The 21690-nt window shown below is 36.1% G+C and overlaps 1 protein-coding gene across 3 annotated transcripts in view; it reads right to left on the bottom strand.

Moving 5' to 3' along the window:
- The window catches only part of LOC127855598 (ATP-dependent RNA helicase DDX42-like), a 316590-nt gene extending 298685 nt beyond the window's left edge, over positions 1–17905 (bottom strand). For all 3 annotated transcript variants that reach the window (XR_008037598.1, XR_008037599.1, XM_052391341.1), the window contains exons 1-7: positions 17833–17905; positions 17503–17604; positions 13933–14047; positions 10294–10438; positions 5954–6009; positions 3433–3589; positions 1653–1793 (exon numbers count right to left, since the gene is read on the bottom strand). Coding sequence is in view for 1 of the 3 variants with exons in the window: in XM_052391341.1 (XP_052247301.1) it covers positions 1653–1793; positions 3433–3589; positions 5954–6009; positions 10294–10438; positions 13933–14047; positions 17503–17587 (699 nt within the window). In the remaining 2 variants the exon portion in view is untranslated. The remainder of the gene's footprint in view (positions 1–1652; positions 1794–3432; positions 3590–5953; positions 6010–10293; positions 10439–13932; positions 14048–17502; positions 17605–17832) is intronic.
- Between the last annotated feature and the right edge of the window lie 3785 nt (positions 17906–21690).

Here is a 21690-nt window from a genome sequence, read left to right as displayed (position 1 = left end):
CAATACTACTGAAAGGAAACCAAGCATTTCTAAATGTTCATGTACTCAGCTAACAACAATGTACTAGTGTGGTGTTTTGTGTATTCCTAGTGTCTCTGTGATAGTTGTGGATTCTTACTAAAGACAACGCGTACAGGGCTTCTAAACACAAACATTTAAAGTCTAAATTATAGACTCAGACTGTTATTTACCAAATTTAAAAATCAAATCATTTCAAATGAATGAAAAGTGATTTTTGTGTAGTTCTCTTAACATTGAATATGATTGTTTTATGATATGTATTAAAGGTCAGGTTTTTTTCTGCCTATTTTGGGAAAAGGAGTCTGACCAAATTGGGAATTTTTTATCGACAAAATTGGCCATTTTGGGAATTTTTGCTTCGATGAAACGATCATTTGGGAAAAAATTGTGAATTTATCATGCATAAATAATTCAGTGGTTTAACAAATAAATTTGTTTTTATTTCTTATTTTGTCTTCTTTATATAAACAGATGCAATATTGGGCATGTTCAATGTTTATTCAAGTACTGCAGTTTTGTTTTTCAGTTACAGTTACACTCTGAGATAAGAACTGTACAGTCAAAACCTTATAGCCTAATGTTTTTGTTTGTTTTTTTGAAATTGGGAATTATTTTTATAACTTCGGTTTGGGATCGGGTCCGTTTGCTTTGGGAGTGCCTCCATTTTCCGGAGGCGCAGACAGTGCTGAAAAACCCCTGAAGGTAAAACAATATTTCAATTCTTTTTCAGTTGGAGTCTATAATTGAGACTTAAAACATTGGTAAATTCAAGCCCTGGTTTTTGTTCTTAAGAAAGATTCTTCATAGCGATTCTATGGACCAATTCTTGTGTTTAAGTCAATCTAGGTAAAAAGGAAGATGCAAGACATATGATAAACCTATGCTCCTGTGTTGTGGCATCAACTTGGTAATGCTCAGCCTTTTTTAGTTATTTTTAGTTCTTGAAACATTAAAGACACACACCTTGAAATGAAATACATGTTAATCAATACATATAGATGCAATTTGAAATGTGCACAATTGTCATTAAATCTATAGCCTAGTAAGCAAGTAATTTATTATTTGTTTAAATTTTAAAACCAAAAGTAGGATTTCTATACGTATACGTCCATTTCGACACATGCGATTATTTTTAAGTTTTAAAGCGCAAAAAAGACGAATTTCTACCTTGTAACCACCAGATATATTCTAATTGACATAGATAAAATTAAATCTATAGCCTAGTTAGCAAGTAATTTATTATTTTCAAACGGTACCGCTTTTAAAACCGAAAGTAGGCTTTCTAAATGTATACGTCCATTTCAACAAACGCGATTATTTTTTTAAGTTTTAAAGTGCAAAAAAGACGGATTTCTACCTTGTAACCACCAGATATATTCTAATTGGCATAGATAAAATATGTTTCTTATTTATACTTAAATTTTCTTTCATTTCAAGGTGTGTGGCTTTAAGGTAAAACAGGCAGATTAGAAATAAAGTCTTTCCACTTGGTCAAGCTGAACCATTGAGTTTTGAGTGGAACTGTATTATTTGCTTAACAGTTGTAAAGATGCCATACTGGTGTTCAACTGTGGCTTTTCATCAAACACTCACAATAAACCCTTCTTCAATATTTGATAAAAAAATATTACCCTAATGTCTAGTTTGCTTCTTAGTTCATTCACATCTTGTTCAGAAAGTTTTTGTATATCTGGGTGTGGTTCGTAGAAGTTTCGTTCAAACTGTTCATAGTCGATATCCGAATGATCGAGCGGTGGTAGTGGATCTATAACCTGAAATTGAAACATACTCAAGATCAAACGACATTAGGAAAAGATAATAATCATTAAATGAAAAATTATACAGTCCAACTGTCTCAGCATCCACCTTTTAATAGAGACCACCTGTCCACGATTTCGCTACTTTAAATAACAAAAATGGCCACCATGACGCTATTATAGTCACGTGATAAGCATCTAACCAGTAGACTTGTCGGTCGCTATGGAGATATTGGCGAGTGAAAGTTTACTGCACTCGATAGCAGTTCTTTGTTTACTTAACACACATTGCTAATTGGTAGCCGCCTGCTTCTTTTATGCATTTATCAGTTTATCGAAAGTGTAAGAAGTTACCTTTGTATTTTAGTCACTTGTAATTAATGTACTAATTGCCGAAAATATCAAACAAAAGTTTGGGGCTTTCATCAATGCATTAAAGAAATTTACGGTTTCGCTACAGTTACAATGCCAATTACAAACATACATTTCGATATTCATTCCTTTCTTAAATTTCTCTATGATAAGACGTGCAAAGATTATCGATACAGAATTTGTCAGTTCAAGTACATATTCATGTATGTCAATAGTTTTTTATACATGATATGATTAATGAAATAAATAATAAAACATAAGGAAATTGAAATAATATATATAAAATCAAAACTGTGTTTTCAATCCTTTATCACATTATACATGCATTAGTATTCAATCATTTAAGCAATAGAGCACATACATAGATAAGGTACCTGTTAAAATCCTACTAGAATATTTTGCAAAGTTTCAATCGACCCTGCGAATAAAGACCACCTGTGAACAAAGACCACAACAACCAAATCCCTTAAGTGGTTTTTATTGACTTTGACAGGTTAGACTGTATATTTAACATATATCCATCATAAGTCAATCAAGGTGATTATAAAAGAATGGAAAGATTGAGGAAAAACGTGTAAAGCTTTCAAGTGTTAGACCTAACTTCTCTTTCTTGCTACTGACTTCATTTTGCTGCCCCTGATTTATTGCCTCTCCCCTTGTTGACAACTTAATTTATCATTTATTGACAAGAATTTTATTTTTTTGCAAAACCAAATAAAATTAAGAATAATTGATCATTCATTACTAACACACATTTAATATTTGATAATGTCCACTTCATCTTTTGGCCAACACTCACTATGTGTTGGATACACATACATTTTCCTTGGCTACATATATCATGCCCCCTCCCCCTGCCACAAAACCATATAACCCCAACCTCGTACATTAACCATATTATCTTTGATGACTACAACCATATTTTGGGACAGCCCACTTGTCTTTCAGACACACAAGTTATCATTTAAGAGACATATCTCATCGCTTATAACATCCATCGTAATCTCTGCCAACATTAAGGCCTTCCACCTCTCAAAACTCATTTCAAGAAGTCAAACATGCAAGATTTATCTCCATTAATAGTGTTAATATGAACCTCATTCCGGAAAATGGGCTTAATGCATGTGCGTAAAGTGACGTCCCAGATTAGCCTGTGCAGTTAGCACAGACTAATCTGGGATAAAATTTCGCGCACATGCATTAAGCCCAGTTTTCCTAGAAAGAATCACTGATCACCCACCTAATCCGTTTTGACAAGTCTATAGACCACTGTTGCCCTCACCTTATCCTTAGCAACATACACGATATTCCCCTCGTTATCGTACTCCACGTTGAGTTCCTCAGCCTCGTCAGCCAGCACTCCCGCCATGGGGTTCTCCTCCATGTACCGATAGTACGCCTCCTCTACGTCCTCCTGCTCAATGTCGTCTCTCACACCTCTGGAAACACAGGAGAACCATAGTTCTCATGTTGATTATATGCACTGAAACATGGGAAAACTTTCCCCACCCAATACATCTCTGAAAACACAGGACAGGTGAACAGATATTTCTCAATTGTGTCTTTTACACCTACTAAAACATGAGAAAAGGTAAACAGTAATTCTAAATTGAATGTTGATTATATAAGTCTACATCTGGGCTTTATGTATGTGTGTATAAATTGTTCCAGATTAGCCTGTAAAGTCTGCACAGGCTTATCAGGGACTAAACTTTCTGCTTTTATGGTATTATTTGTCTTAAGGAAGTCTATCCTTAGCGAAAAATCAGTTTAGTTGAAAAAAGTGGTCCCTGGTTAGCCTGGGCATACTGCACAGGCTAATATGGGACAACAGTTAACACACATGCATTAAGCCTAGTTTTCCCAGAAAGAGGCTCATAATAGTCAATTAACCACTGCTGTATGTCATCTCATAGAGAAGTTTCTAGTCAATTAACCACTGCTGTATGTCATCTCATAGAGAAGTTTCTAGTCAATTAACCACTGCTGTATGTCATCTCATAGAGAAGTTTCTAGTCAATTAACCACTGCTGTATGTCATCTTATAGAGAAGTTTCTAGTCAATTAACCACTGCTGTATGTCATCTCATAGAGAAGTTTCTAGTCAATTAACCACTGCTCTATGTCATCTCATAGAGAAGTTTCTAGTCAATTAACCACTGCTCTATGTCATCTCATAGAGAAGTTTACAGTCAATTAACCACTGCTCTATGTCATCTTATAGAGAAGTTTCTAGTCAATTAACCACTGCTCTATGTCATCTCATAGAGAAGTTTCTAGTCAATTAAACACTGCTCTATGTCATCTCATAGAGAAGGTTCTAGTCAATTAACCACTGCTCTATGTCATCTCATAGAGAAGTTTCTAGTCAATTAACCACTGCTCTATGTCATCTCATAGAGAAGTTTCTAGTCAATTAACCACTGCTCTATGTCATCTCATAGAGAAGTTTCTAGTCAATTAACCACTGCTCTATGTCATCTCATAGAGAAGTTTATAGTCAATTAACCACTGCTCTATGTCATCTTATAGAGAAGTTTCTAGTCAATTAACCACTGCTCTATGTCATCTCATAGAGAAGTTTCTAGTCAATTAAACACTGCTCTATGTCATCTCATAGAGAAGGTTCTAGTCAATTAACCACTGCTCTATGTCATCTCATAGAGAAGTTTCTAGTCAATTAACCACTGCTGTATGTCATCTCATAGAGAAGTTTCTAGTCAATTAACCACAGCTGTATGTCATCTTATAGAGAAGTTTCTAGTCAATTAACCACTGCTGTATGTCATCTCATAGAGAAGTTTCTAGTCAATTAACCACTGCTCTATGTCATCTCATAGAGAAGTTTCTAGTCAATTAACCACTGCTCTATGTCATCTCATAGAGAAGTTTACAGTCAATTAACCACTGCTCTATGTCATCTTATAGAGAAGTTTCTAGTCAATTAACCACTGCTCTATGTCATCTCATAGAGAAGTTTCTAGTCAATTAAACACTGCTCTATGTCATCTCATAGAGAAGGTTCTAGTCAATTAACCACTGCTCTATGTCATCTCATAGAGAAGTTTCTAGTCAATTAACCACTGCTCTATGTCATCTCATAGAGAAGTTTCTAGTCAATTAACCACTGCTCTATGTCATCTCATAGAGAAGTTTCTAGTCAATTAACCACTGCTCTATGTCATCTCATAGAGAAGTTTATAGTCAATTAACCACTGCTCTATGTCATCTTATAGAGAAGTTTCTAGTCAATTAACCACTGCTCTATGTCATCTCATAGAGAAGTTTCTAGTCAATTAAACACTGCTCTATGTCATCTCATAGAGAAGGTTCTAGTCAATTAACCACTGCTCTATGTCATCTCATAGAGAAGTTTCTAGTCAATTAACCACTGCTCTATGTCATCTCATAGAGAAGTTTCTAGTCAATTAACCACTGCTCTATGTCATCTCATTGAGAAGTTTCACAATATTTGTTTCAATTGAGATTTGATTATATAACCCGGGAGGCAGGTAAATACCCTCTTAATTCACCAAAACATTTAAAAACTCTCTCTTTTTTTGAAGTTTAAGTAAAAAAAATCATATCCCCTCCTATGTTATCTCGTATCCCTCTGGAAACACGGAAGAATTTAACATATATAACAGACATCAATCACAATAAATTGAATAAATCATAAAACTTTAGGGAAAAAAGTGTCAAAGGTATTATTGTTGTTGGTTTTTGTCCCAAAAAATTAACAGATATTGAAACAGAGATATTTTATGAAAACTATTGAAGTCCATAAAAAATAAAATAAATACTTGTCTTCTTTCTTTTTCTCCTTCTTAGCTGGTTTTGAGTCTTCCTCAACTTCTTTCTGAAAACAAATTTAACAAACGGAGGTTTTGGGAAGTGTAAAATTTCAAATTGAGAAAAAACTTTTCAGTTAGACCACAGAAAATGCAGCGGTTTTTCCATATTATTTTTGCCCGCAAAATTGGGGTGAGTACAATACAGATTCAATATTTTTAACTCCATTTTCGATATTATCAAAGGACAGCAAAAAGTACAGAATAATTTAACATTTGCATATGTGTTGTAGAATGCTGTTTCAGAACTACTAACAAAGAACCAGACAGTTTAATGGTGCCAGTTTGTTCCATAAACTGTTTAAAGAAAAAAAGACAGTCTTTTTCGTAAAATAATTCAGCTTAACCAAAATCAAAATAAAAAATATATATAAAAAATCAGGTCCAGAAGTAACAAACACCCAATGGCAGAATATTTTGTTTGTACTTTTTACAATTTTTATGTGCAATAAATCCTACGAACATATGATAAATTTGCTGTTATCTTTATCCGTCTTGGAAATGTTAACTATTTTAAGTCAAGTTAAGTTATATAGAGACTACTACACATGTGACTGTAAATTGGATGCAGTCTATCAGGCATGACTTCAAAATAGACGCTAGCAAGGCTTGCTGAGCTCTCAAAATATATCATGCCAAGCAGGGATTACTTTAATTATATCTACCGCTCAGCATATATGTAAACAAGAGATTGCCAAGCAATATGGTCCCCTACCGGTGAAACTCCACCATTGTCATTAAAAAAAATAATTTGTTGCCATAGCAACCAGATTTTTTTTGACGTAGGCACAAAATGACATGACATGCATAATCTCCAAATTGCCATCTATCCATGTTTCAAGTTTCATGAAAAAATATTAAGGACTTTTCAAGTTATCGCAGGATCCAGAAAAGTGTGACGGACTGACTGACTGACAGACAGACTGACAGACAGACTGACAGACAGACAGACGGAGTGCAAACCATAAGTCCCCTTCGGTTTTACCGGTAGGGGACAAAAATGCAAAGTTTGAACAAAAAGCCATAATTTTAACTTTATACAATTGGTTGTAATATAATTGAGTAATAGGATAAAAAGCTGTTTTTTTGTCCCAAAGACATCCTAAGACATAGTAAGTAAGGTCTTAGTCAGAGTTTTCTTTTCGCAGTCTTTTGTGAATGAAACCCCGGCCCTTCAAATTGTGAAATCTTTTATACCACATTAAATATGATATTTTATATAGTATTTTTAACTGTAGCTCGTAAAATTATTTGTAAAATGAAAATGTTCCAAATGTCCCGAATTGAAATTGAACATGGCATACATGTATGCATTTCAATATAAAAATCTCAGTCTAGATGCCCCTTGACAAATAATTTATCTGTCTAGAAAACCTTTACAAGGAATTTAACAAAATCTGATAAAATGCTAAGTATAAACTAACTAGCAGTCCTTAAATCTGGAATAAATTAAATTGAAACAGGAAAGTTTTTTGCCTTTTTACTGAGGCTCTAAATTGATAAAACATCACTGTCTAACATCAGTATGTTAGGTCGCTTTAGTAGTAGAGCAAAGTTGAAAGAAGTGAACAGCTCGATGATAACATATCACTGCCGAGACCACCGCCTTGCACTGGCATGCCGAGACACGTACACTAAGATACCCGCCATGAAGAAAACGGACAACCGTCATGGGGAACATCTACAAATACTACAAATAAAGCGGCAAAAAAAAAGCAAGCATGAAAGAGGTACAAACAGCATTTAAAGAGGCGCCACTCGCCATCAAACAAGCGAAACACCACAGATGGCTTTGTTACGAGGCGGCAGTTACATCCATCATGAAGTCGTACCAGTCGATTGTGGTTGACCTAGAAAAGAAGAGCATCACAGATAACCCTGTAGGTAATGGGATCCTCAAGAAAACCCAGACTCTATGATGTCTGCTCTTCCTGGCCAACACACAGCCGATAGTTTTGACTCTGTCCAAATTTTTCCAAGGATAGAAAGTTAACCTGGGCCAAGTTAAGATGTAAATGGAGAAGTCACTACGCCTGCTACAAGATGGCAAGGAGAAGATGGGTCCATGGCAGAATAAGGAGAAGACAATCAAAGAGAAAATAGGACTCCACATCACCAGCGATGAGGACAATTACTTCAAGACAACCATCAAGACGACTTTCCTAGACATGCTGACAGAGAACATCAAGAACCGGTTATGAAGACAGCAATATCAGTGAGAATCTAGCAAACTGGACCTTTTCCTGGAGGAGAACATTCCAGCCATGTACGGACTGAATGAGATAGAGAAGATTGCCAGCCACTTCAACATAGAGCCAGAGAATCTACAACTACAATGGGAAGATTTTTGCCAACTGATGAACACCAAGAAGAAGGAACAGAGTACCATGGACAGCATCATCAAGGACTTCAAGAGAGAAGATACCGGCCTTATCACACAGTACCCACTTATCCACAAGCTACTGAGCACTGCCCATAGGTCCTCCTTCAAGACAGCTAATTTATCCAAAATCATGAACATTAAATTGAATTGTAGTACGGAAATGTTTGAGGGATTCCTGCAAGCTGTGGCTAAAGACTTTATGGGTGCAAAGAAAATATGGTTTTTAAATATTGATCCATTAAGAGGTTATGTGGCAGTCCTGGATGTGATTGTTATTGTATCCTTATTGACTTTGTGTTTTTTGTCAGGGTACTGTACTACATGTATAATGTATTTATTTATTCAATATTGAATAATTATCAAAGTATTAGAATAGGTGTATATTTCTATTTGTCTTCAGATCTTCATTTTGTCTTCATTTTGATTTTCATTCTTTTTCTCATATTTGAACATGTCTTAAAATTGTTTTTGATTATCCAAAATAAAAGTAAGATATTATTGAATCCTGTTCTGCTTCTTGATAATGTAAGGGATGGTACAGCCATATCATTCTTCATACCTATATATGTAAATTAATACAAACACTAGAATAGCAATATATTTATTATTTCATTACACAAAATGAGGAACAGCATACAATTGGTGAAATCATCAAATGCACTTAAGTTTACAATTCATAAGTATAAAGTATAACCAAAGTATATACTTAAGTATATTTTAAAAACAAGAGCTGTCACCATAGGATGACTTATGCCCCCTATAAACGCTTGATAGAAGTTATGAGCTTTTTTCCGAAACCTAAACGCAGAATTCTAAACCTAAACACGGACCCTAAGTTCAAGGTAAAGGTCACAGGGGTCAAAATTTGTGTGCGTATGGAAAGGCCTTGTCCATATACACATGCATACCAAATATGAAGGTTATATTTCAAGGGACATAGAAGTTATGATCATTTTTCGAAACCTAAACGCAGATTTCTAAACCTAAAAGCGGACCCTAAGTTCAAGGTCAAGGTCACAGGGGTAAAAATTTGTGTGCGTATGGAAAGGCCTTGTCCATATACACATGCATACCATATATGAAGGTTATATCTCAAGGGACATAGAAGTTAGGAGCATTTTTTGAAACCTAAACGCAGATTTCGAAACCTAAACGCGGACCCTAAGTTCAAGGTCAAGGTCACAGGGGTAAACTTTTTTGTGCGTATGGAAAGGCCTTGTCCATATACACATGCATACCAAATATGAAGGTTATATCTCTAGGGACATAGAAGTTATGAGCATTTTTCGAAACCTTAACGCATATATTGAAACCTTAACGCGGACCCTAACTTCAAGGTCAAGGTCACAGGGGTAAAAAAAATTGTGCGTATGGAAAGGCCTTGTCCATATACACATGCATACCAAATATGATGCCAAGGGACATAGAAGTTATGAGCATTTTTCGAAACCTAAACGCAAAGTGTGACGGAAAGATGGACAGACAGACAGACGGACAGTCCGATCACTATCTGCCCCCTTTTCTTCGAAAGGGGGAATAAAAAAGCCCTATTTTCCAAAACTATGTCTGAAATGTGCCCTTTTTGGGGAAGCTCCCTTTTATAATGAAAAGCTGGCTGGAGCACTGCCTTTGACATAGAGGATATGGTGTTGACCTTGCAACTGGGAGGTAACAGCTTACACCCCTACAGTGGGAGCTTTCTTTAGATCTCAACCAAAGACACCAAGTACTTTCTATCCAGGAAACCTACTCTATAGCATTACAGTAAGGTATATGGTAACATATATTTTAAACTTTTGTACTTTGGACTTTAACCCTTTTATAGAACAATTTGATTAATTATTAGCCCAAAATACAAATTTTCATAATTTCTCAAACCATAGGCTAAAATAAATAGGTTGAAACTAGCCTCTATATTTGCCATGAATGCATCGAGAGGGTCGTCGCTGTCACTGTCCCCGTCTCTGCCTTTGTCAGCTCCAGGGCTGCCTGGGGCCGGCTGGTATGCCTCATTATTAGAATTATTCACCTCCTCATGGTCATCATCAAAATAGCTGGAACAAGCAAATTCGTTGAATTGATATCCCCGCCATTATACTTCTGGACACAAGATATGGCTCCGGACACACAAAAAAGCATTTTTTCAAAATACAAAGGGCCATAACTCCGTTATTATTCGATGGTGTACAAAGCCATTAGGCGTGCATCATCCGCTTATCCATATATATACCAAGTTTCAATGAAATCTGCCAAAGCACTTCCAAGATATGGCTCCGGACACAAAAGTGCCGGACGGACGGAAGGACGGAGGGAAAGACGGATGGACGGACAATGCCAAAACAATATCCCTCAACAAGCAAATGGTAATTATTCAATAACAGTACTATATAGTTATTATTCAAACACTTTTCTACAAATACCATATGATTTTTACCTACAATAACTCACAGTATAATCTTTCATCATCAAAATAGCTAGAATGAAATACTGTCTGATTAGAATCGTTCATAAGTCATCATCAAAATAGCTACATGTCAAATAAATCATGGTTTGATAAGAATCTTTCATAGGTTACAGCAAAAATAGCTAGAATAAATCACAGTCTAATTAGAATCGTTCATAGGTCATCATCAAAATAGCGAGAATACATCACAGTATGGTATACTCCTCACAAAATATTGCATTATTAATCATTATTTTAACAATGTGTGACCTTGGCCTTGACTGTATAGTTACAGGTAGATGGTTATTATTAAAAAACAGGACTATTATAGTTATTATTCAACCAAAGTAATTAAAAATGTAAGATTTGATTTACATTTTTATTATTGAATAATTCAATTATGTGCAGTTTTGTATGGCAGTCATATAAGGTCAGTCAGTTAACCATTAAGGCTTTGCCACTCTGACCCACTACTACATCATCCTAGGGGCAGTACAACACATACAATACTCATAACTATTATTTTTTAATCAGACTATAACCAGGACACAAGTGTATGGCCAGGGCTTTTCTTCTTTCTGTGAGAATGGCCATTTTTCACAAATTTGGGAAATTTACAACTCCAATTTTCACAATATCAATAAATTTGTGACTCAAATTTTCTCAATTTTATAAAGTTTGCAACTCATTTTTTCACAATTTTAAACAGTTTGTGACTCATTTTTTCACAATTTCAAACAGTTCGCGACTCATTTTTTCACAAAATGGGGGGGGGGGCCAAAAAACAGGAAAAAAAGCCCTGATGGCCCTATAATTTTTTTTAGAGTCTCTGGAGCAGACTGGTTAACCTACTCGCACTTTTCATAGGCAAGCTTAGCATATTTAAGAAGTTTTCCATATTAACTACCTTACTTGAATAAGAGATGGTGATGAATGGCCCTAGACAAAATTTCCTTATTTCACAATCTCTGGACTTACACTGACAGTCTCTACCAAATACGATAGCTGGGCTAGAAATAATTTCATCACATTCCCAATCTGTAAGCTGGCATGAATCTAAACACAGTCACACATCTTTCTGACAATATGCATAAGATTTTCTATATTTTATATATGTATACTTCAACATCAAAATATCGTCAATTTAGAGGTTTTGACTCATTTTATTTGCTGAATGTATTACTTCTTGTATCTACAGTACACTCCACGCGTTTTCCCCCAAAAACGCGCTCCCTCCGCGGGTTTTTTCTGCTAGCGAGTGTTCACGCGGCGTTGGAAGAGCGAGGTGAACTCGATAAAACGCTCGGCGTTACGCCGCGTTCGCTAATTCCCGCGGCGTGTATTACTTTAGGCTAGTCGGTAAATGCAGACACTTTCCGTTCTTATCAGTGATCGCCGCGCAACGCCGCGTTAGCAGTGTGCTACTGGGCATGCCAAAAAATAAAAACATTGTTATAATAAATTGTTTAAATACTGTAGTACATGTATAAAAAAGATAATTGTATAGAAAATTAATACGTATAAAAATTATGTTTTTTAATTCACAGGTACGCCTACGATATGAATTAGTCTAATATAATACATTTGACAAATTAATATTTAAATCATAACACATATGACACAAGAATAAATGTTCCGTAAAATTTCCAAATGAGAATAATAATTCGTAATCCGAAACACACTACGATTTTTAATTGTTAACACGACGTTTACAAATGCTTCCAATATACAGTCATGTATATTTCCCGACAAAAGAGCGCGAAAATTATGCTGCAATGTACATGGTCAAGGTACAATGTATACTCCTGCAAAGCGTGCGTGTATTGATTTTTTTATACAAACTTTGTAGCGCAGAGAACATTGAATTTTGTTGATTTCGGTTAAAAGTTTCTTTGGTATTTATTAACGAAATTATATCGCGAAAAAGTTGATATTTCCTCTAAAATAATTTCAAATCGAACACGCCGAATCTTGATCGTTACGGTATTTTAGTAGAGTAATTATTTTAACACTAATTGTATAGTAAACTGATTAAAGAAGACATCTGGGCGGAACTGGATTTTAAGTGTTTGACGTTATGAAAACACGCAAAGCTTGTCTACTGACCTATTGTGTAGACTGCTGCCTGCGGTGTTTTGACAAAAGGGATTAACATGTGTGAATGTCACTCTGCCGATTTGGTCCATAATTACTGGTAAACATTGTTTAGAATGTCGACGCAACAAGAATACAACTGTGAATATTAAATGCAATTATCAACTCAATAGTAACCACCTTTTAGCAATCAATGGAATAACCTACAAACAAAGAGAAAATCAATGCATTAGCGAGCAGAGAATTGACTTTGTTCCGACAATTAAAACCATTCCTTATGCATTCGTTGAACGTGTTTACTTGAGTAAGTTATGCCTGTAGACAGGAAGCGGCTTTTCTTTGATTACGTCAAACTGTCAATTCACACAGATTTGCGAGATTTTTAGGGTCCTTGGTCATTTGTATACATGTTCAGTATAGAAAATCACCTGCTAACATGAAAACTTTGGATTAAATTATCAAAATAAAAACAATGTTGCAAACTGTGTTTATACTAATTGGTAAGTATTAGTTAAAAGACGACGTTTTGTGTGTCGTAAATCAACGAGTTTTCTATACAACAACAACTACTTCTACAACCACGTCGGGATCGATCTATCTTGGTTGTTTTTTTTTATTGTAAATATTATACTACATGTACATGTTATAAATGTAATTTTATTTGAAAATCAGGAAGTCAAACAAAATTAAATTGATCGTTATCTCGTAAAACGCGGAGTTTCCCCCGCGTTGCCAACGCCGAGGGCCGCCGCGTTGGCTTATCAGTTTTGCCGATCGTTAACCGCCGCGTCCAAAATCATGCAAACGCCGCGTATAGCGGGATTTTCTTAATCTCCCTCCAGGTCGAAACCCGCGGAGTATGGAGGGAAATTGGGGAAAACGCGTGGAGTGTACTGTATTATCATTATCAAATTTTCTTTTTGTTGTCTAAAATTTATTAATGTTTTATTCATAAAAATATACAAAAAAACATTATTTTTATAACACATGTTACAAGTTTGCATAACCTACTCATCATCATCAGTCACTCTGCTTCTTCCAAATTTCAGCTTGTACCCCATGGTTCTACCAGGCTGCAATGTTCTTTGACCACTAGAGCTACCCATCCTTGATATTCCATCTCCACCTACGGGTCAATAACCATCAGTGAATTATTTTGCATGCATATTGCATAAGATGCTGGTGTCAAACTGTCACATATTCGTGTTTTACTTGAACGAATCATGATAATGTTGCCACAAAACAAAAGGATATATGAAAGAACTGGCTCTAGGAGAAGTGCCCCCCCGGAGAACTGCCCCCCCAAAGATTTTTCACTGGGCGGAGAACTGCCCCCTCACTGTTTTTTATAGGGCGGAGAACTGCCCCCCTGCCGATTAATAAGGGGCGGAGAACTGCCCCCCTGTCAGAATTGATGACCCGGAGAAGTGCCCCCTAATTAAAGAAATTTCGCGGCGATATATAAAGCGAGTATTATAATGACAATAACGCCAATAACTTTCTTGCTATTATGTCTGGAAATTGAGTGAAATTTCAAAAGTAATATAAAGTTGTACAAGTAATAAAAGTTATAAAACGGCAAAAAAAACCTGCCTCGGCATTGACGTCGCCATCTTGATAATCACGTGATTTTCGTCTATGTGAACAAAGAACAACAAATCACTTTTTGCTAATAAAAAGTTTTCTCGGCTGAATTATTTGATATTTTCCCCGTAAGTAAAACAAACAATTAGCATGCAATTTAATCCATCCTTATGCAAGCTGAAAACAATAATTTATTTGTTTGTTTTCGCCAATTACGGATTTGGACGGTTCAATATAATAAACCCGTATGCGGCTTTATTCAAAGCTAACAAGTTCTTAACAATAAAGGTCGGTCCGGTCTAACAATTAAAAGATTAAAAGATCGCGGTGCTTATCGTTAACGGTAACAAGTTCTCTGCCTGCCTAATTAGCTGCTAATTAAAGCAACTGTTACCGATTTTGTTTGTTTGGCATGTCGACATGATCTGCTCAAAATGCAAACTGTTGCCGCAATATGTGTAATGTGTGTATTTATGTATGTCATTTTGTATGACACATGCATTAACTAAACAACATAAATAAATTGATTATAAATTCGATTTCACTCTACTTTTTTCTTCAAGTCAGCTAAATTAATGCCTTTGCTTTGCCTATTAATTTCCTTTTTTATACGTAAATTTACGGTTTTTTTCCATGGGTCAATACTATCTTTATAATGAAAATTAATTCCGATGTAATTTTTCCTCCATAAGTACTGAGTTGCACGTCTATATTTAGTTGCGACACTTGGCCAGTATTAACACGCACGCGTTTCCTGTGTGGATCTCGACTATGTTTCGCGCTCTTATTAAAACACGACTTTTACATGGCATTCATGTATAGTGAGTGGTGCAGATGCGCACTAAGGGCCTTAAACAGTATTATCACATGCCTCTAGACAATTTGTGTTATTCAGTTCGATAAATGGTAATATACTTGTACTGAAATTCAATTGTTACCGGATAAAATGTGTACGGCGATAACGTAAAATTACCCGTAAGTATTGTTTTCACTACGTAACTAATAACTAATATGACACCGGGGGGCAGTTCTCCGCCCCTACAGATTTAATGGGGGGGGGGGGGGGCAGATATCCGCCTACTAAATTCTGACAGGGGGGCAGTTCTCCGCCCCTACCGATTTGATGGGGGGGCACCTCTCCGCCACCTTTAAAATAAGGGGGCAGTTCTCCGGGGGGCAGTTCTCCGGGGGGGCGCTTCTCCGGATACCGAAAGGGCTTTATGTTGACAACGATTTTGTTCCACTAGAACAAACATGTGTTTATTTTATATTGTTCCTAAAGTAAAACACTTTTTTCAGAATATTAACTAAAAATTATCAATAGATAAGGTACACTGTACTAGCCTTAACCACTGTGACAAAAACATATAAGTTTCCATAAAGACAAGCAATACATGAATTTGATTTCTTAGAGTTCTTTCTACCAATGGGAAAAATCTACCAATAACCTTACCCCAAACATGTCTTATATCTGCCATGTTACTTCTTATTCATAGTTTAACCCTTTCCCACACAGAAACAAAGTGAAAATGGCTATGTGCAAACAGCATAAAACCAGAACAGCCTGCGAGTAACTCGCAGTCTGTTTAGGGTTGTATGCTGTTTGCTGCTCACCAGTATCTCAGGGTTGGATATCAAGCCTTTTACACTTGAATTTAGTAAGAAAGGTATTCAATTAAATATAACCTTCTATGGGACTAAAAATGCGTCAAAGTACGCATGTAAGTGGTAAAGGGTTAAGAGTTAATGGATGTTTTATATTTGGAAAAAAAACTATGCAAAGTTTTTCATAAATTTTATAAAATATGACGCCTGATTAGCTAAGTTGGTAGAGCACTGTGTTTGTGTTCTGAACAAGGCACACTTTTCCCCTTTGTTACTAAAGACAATATCACCTTGCTACATATGTTACGTACTTGGTTGTATGACTATAATTGTATGGTTTGTTTAATGGTCTGTTTTAATGTCAGGGTTTTTTTTTTAGAAAAAGGGGAAGACGCTGAACGCTGGGTGAAAGGGGAAAATAGAGTGCAAAAGAGACAAATTTGGGGGAAAAATAAAAACTATTTTAATCAATGTCTATAACTCATCTACAGAGACGTTTTGGTTGCGTTTTGTCTGGCTTGGAAAATAAAGTTGCAGGGTTAGATCTAATGGGAAATATTTTCAACTGTATTTCTGTACTAGGGACGGGGGACGATGTCAATTTTCTGATTTCAGTTTCATGATGAATGGGTAAACGATCTAGATCTGCTTTAGTATTGGAAAGGGAAGGTGCGGCAGCTGCCGATTGTTTACTTTCACTTTCACAATGTTTGATGTCGATTACCTCTGAATCCTGCTGGGTTTCAACGGTTCTCGATGATTAATTCTTAAAAATGTGTCGATGCATTAAGTATTTTCCAAGTCCGAACATTTTATTTTTTTCGTTTATGAACGCCAATTGTGAGACATTTTTTCTGTTTTTACGTTTACATCTTGGCTTTCACATAACCCGGATGAAATTCGACTGGTTTCCCGTACTTAATTGATGAAATACCCTACTCGTGCAATACGGGAATCCAGTGAAATAGTCACGTGATTATTACGGTTAGTTGCCCTGATAAAATGCCCACGACGTCATTTAATTGCTATATTTAGAATCACTGGGGTTCCCAGTTTTGTGTGTTTGTCGGGAGAGAGAGAGAGCGAGATCGTTGTACATGGTACAAATTGGATAAGTGTTGACTGACCAAAAGGAAAAAAACAACATTTCTTTGAAGGGAAAAATGATAAAATTATTGGAGGGGAAATTGTATTTTGATGGGAAAATCTGGTAGGGGAAAACGCCGTCTATTGGCGTCACTTTTTTTAGTAAGAAAACCCCCTGAATGTCAGTATTAAATCAACATTTTTTGGAAAGCAAAAATTCATAATGATCTTTGTTAGTTGCATTAATCATGGCCTCAACAAAACTGAAATATGAATGTCCCACTGTCAAATTGCAAGAAAACTGACCAACACTTCCTCCATCGGATTTGTTGATAGAAAAGCCTCCAAAGCCAAATCCTCTTGGCTTACCATCTCCCCCGCCGCTATACATCCCTACTGCGTTGGTAACTAAAGATACAGAAAAACAAGCAATGACAACACGTTAAAGCTGAAAATTGAAACAGCAATTTCATTTATTTTCGTGACCAGTCAAGAAATGGATAATTGGTTTACAGCATTACAAAATGTCAACAACAACAGCAACAACATTTTCATGAAGTGAATAACTACAATTCACATCAATAATATGTAGTATTATCTATATATGCCAGAACACGCGCATTAATCGTAATAAACCTTATTTGTTGATATCAGTTTCGTCTTCCACACTTCCTCCTTATTAAAGAGCTATTTACATTAAACTAGCTGAATGAAAATATACTACCTGAAAGAAAATTGGTTACATTCTACTAATAGTAGGTCATGAAAATGCTAAATTAATGGTTTTCATAGAATATATAATTATAATGCCATTCCTAAGCTGCTATATGAGGGACTTTATTTCTATCATACTCGGTAATCCATTTAATATTTGTCGCATACATAGTCGGTGGATGTTCCATGATCCAGATACATAGATACAGGCTATAGCTAATAAACATACCCAAGGGTTACTCATAACATAGATGCAGACAGCCCGCACATTCAGTCTCTTGTATGTATTGCTTGGGGTAACATCATTATTAGTAGTTGTAGAGTAAAGCTTCATTAGAATGCTATTAAATATATAACCTCACACTTGTGTTGTTATAATGTGATCTGACTAATATACATTTGTATTACAAACCTCTACACTACAATAAGATAACATTAGATCAGTGGATTTTCAAGAACGTTGGGAGAAGCGTATGATCGAAAAAGCGTATCGCGGGCTTCGGTAATGGAACGCTTCGCCCTGCAGCCGATTTTAAATGTAGCACCGGAAGCTGTATTCGCCCAATCCTTGCTTTTGACCATTAACCAAGTATTTACGTCTTACGGAAGCATTGTGTTGTCAATGACTAGCTATTCGGTAACTTTTTTCTAATAAAAATTTAAAATCTGTGTATAGGTGTCGCTTTGATGGCAGGATAACCTCTCTGTTTTTCACGTAATTTGAAATTTTTTAATAGTAAATAATGTATCGGGACAATTTTGAAGTCAGTCAGTGACAGATCATTTTCTCGATAAACCGTAGCGACAGCGCATCCAATACCCAAATGTAATAACTGTTTCTATATGTTTCTATATGTGTTGACTTATGTTTGTTTATAATAAGTGTTTTGTGAACGTTTCCTAAGTGTTTATGGGAAATTCGAAAGTGCAGTGTTTACTAAAAATGATTATTTTTAACATACTTCATTTTACTTCGTTGTATTTGCCGGTACATTTGGCCAGTCTGTTCCAAAAAGTTCCATGTACACTATGTATTTATACGATATAAATAAATAAATACTGTACAAAATATGTAAATTTGAATTAATGTGCAATGTTATGAATGAGGTGAACTTTAAAATTGTATAAAATATATACTTCGGTACATCGTAAAAGAAGAATTTTCATTAACCAATTTATGCCTAGCGTCTAGAAAAAGGGCATTGGCAAACAGCGTAGACCCAGATGAGACGCCGCATGATGCGGCGTCTCATCTGGGTCTGCGCTGTTTACTTAAAGGAATTTCGATAAGAAATGTTCTAAATAGAAATAAATATACTAGAAATCCCTAATTTTGGAAATAAATTGATCCAATTCAGAATGGTGGGAGAGTCCACTAGGCATTAATGGCATTGGGTTAAATACGCTTCTTGTACTCAAAATATTTCTCATTAGAGATGAAATGGAATTAAAATAACTTATGTTTGTAAATATTCTGGGAAATTCTGTAAAAGTGGAAAGTGGAAAGTGTCGTCCCTGGTTAGCCTGTGCGGACTGAACAGTCTAATCTGGGACGACACTTAACGCACATGCATTTAGCCCGGTTTTTATAATGTTGTGTATTCAAATGATAATATTATAATGTTCATATACGGGTATTTGTACACCAGCTGTAACAAAATACTTAATGCTTTGTTAAGGTGTGTGAAGTTGGCAATGACATCGAAGATCGGAGATCGAAATTCAACTATTGAGCTGGTGCGAATATCGTGATAGTTCTGAGATCGGAATTGAAACACGTTCCGCGAATATCGGGCTAGGTTGAATTTCGAGCCAGAACTGACTTCAACATTCAAAAACTAACCGGAAATATCGATCTGGCGCGAATATCACTTCAGCTCTGAGGTTGAAATTCAAACACGTACTGCGAATATCGAGCGAGGTTGAATTTCGAGCCACTACTGACACCGACATTCAAAAACGAACCGCGAATATCTAGCTGTTGAGAATATGGATCTAGCTCTGAGATCCACATTTTTTCCCAGAACGCGGCGCATAGGTTTGTAAATAATCTTTATAACTTTTATGGAAAAGAAAGGTTTGTGTTTGCAACGTACAAGCAAATAAAAGTACGAATATTTCGGACCCAGTTCGTGATATTGAATGTATTTATACACGGAAAATAACATTTTTTACTCGCGTAACAGTCGATATCAACTTCAAGCCGAAAGTCTGTTCCTTCAATTTTTTTATTTGTGCTGTAAACAAACAGTGTCAACATGCAACGGAATAATGTGGCAATAAAATAGCCACAATTAATATATTCTGCAATGAAGCACTCATCTGATTGAAAATATACTTCTTGTTCGAACAAATGTTAACAAAAATCCGCCATCTTTACTACAGATGCATCATTAACGTTTACCCCCTTGGTTGGTGCAATGCTTCGCGGACGGAAGGATGACAGAACCACAAATCTGATCCGCCAACACAATAATAAAGGGTGCCAGAAGGAGAAATATACGTGTCTTGGTGCAGTTCTAGCAAGTACGAACGTATCGTATTGGTGCTCTTACTTTGTTATTTTGGCGAATCCGGAAGGCGCCAACACGCCGATACGCCAAAACGACAAGTTCTTTTAATTGTCGTAAAGGTGCGTTTACTTGTTGTCGTTCTGGTGAGTCGCCGTGTTGGCGCACCTAAAACGCACCAACACGCAAGAACGCTTTGAAGAAATCAGCCACCATTCGGAGGCAGTCTAATCGGGAAAATGTTTATGAGACTGACACCGTGATCGTTGTGTGTCAATACACATTATAGCTTCTTATATTGGATTTAGTGACAACACAGGCCGAAAACGTCGAATTCCGAGTGGAGTGGAACTCGCACAAAAATATTCAGCGGTGCAGCTGGCTCATCGATTAAGCTAAAATTTAATATATTTATCCTTTTCGAAACATTAAATTGTGTCAATTTGTTTATTATAGTGTTATGACAACAGCATAACTTTTCTGAAGTGTTGTCTGTTCACAGTGTATCAAAGATTTGAACGTCCAGCGGATGTTGTAATTTCGATTATTGTAAATATAGTTTTGATTGGGTGTGGTGGACGTGCTGATCATCAAGATAAAACTTCTGTCAAACCCATCAACTTCGAATGATTCGTTAAAATCCATTACCATTTTACAGAAGCATGATATAAAAACATGTTTTATTAAATAGCTTAAATTGTTGGTATGTTTTGATTTAATGCGATATGCTTGCTAGCACATGGAGGAACATGCTTTTTATGCCCCCCTTCGAAGAAGAGGGGGTACAATGCTTTGCACGGTCTGTCGGTCGGTCCGTCCACCAGGTGGTTTCCGGATGATAAATCAAGAACGCTTGGGCCTAGGATCATGAAACTTTATAGGTACATTGATCATGACTCGCAGATGACCCCTATTGATTTTGAGGTCACTATGTCAAAGGTCAAGGTCACGGTGACCCGAAATAGTAAAATGGTTTCCGGATGATAACTCAAGAACGCTTAGGCCTAGGATCATGAAACTTGATAGGAAGATTGATCATGACTCGCAGATGACCCCTATTGATTTTCAGGTCACTAGATCAAAGGTCAAGGTCACAGTGACCCGAAATAGTAAAATAGTTTCCGGATGATAACTCAAGAACGCTTATGCCTAGGATCATGAAACTTTATAGGTAGATTGATCATGACTCGTAGATGACCCTATTGATTTTCAGGTCACTAGGTCAAAGGCCAAGGTCACAGTGACCCGAAATAGTAAAATGGTTTCCGGA

Source organism: Dreissena polymorpha, chromosome 13 (assembly GCF_020536995.1).
Source record: "Dreissena polymorpha isolate Duluth1 chromosome 13, UMN_Dpol_1.0, whole genome shotgun sequence".
Taxonomy (NCBI): Eukaryota; Metazoa; Mollusca; class Bivalvia; order Myida; family Dreissenidae; genus Dreissena; species Dreissena polymorpha.
This window is presented reverse-complemented; position numbering and strand designations above follow the sequence as displayed.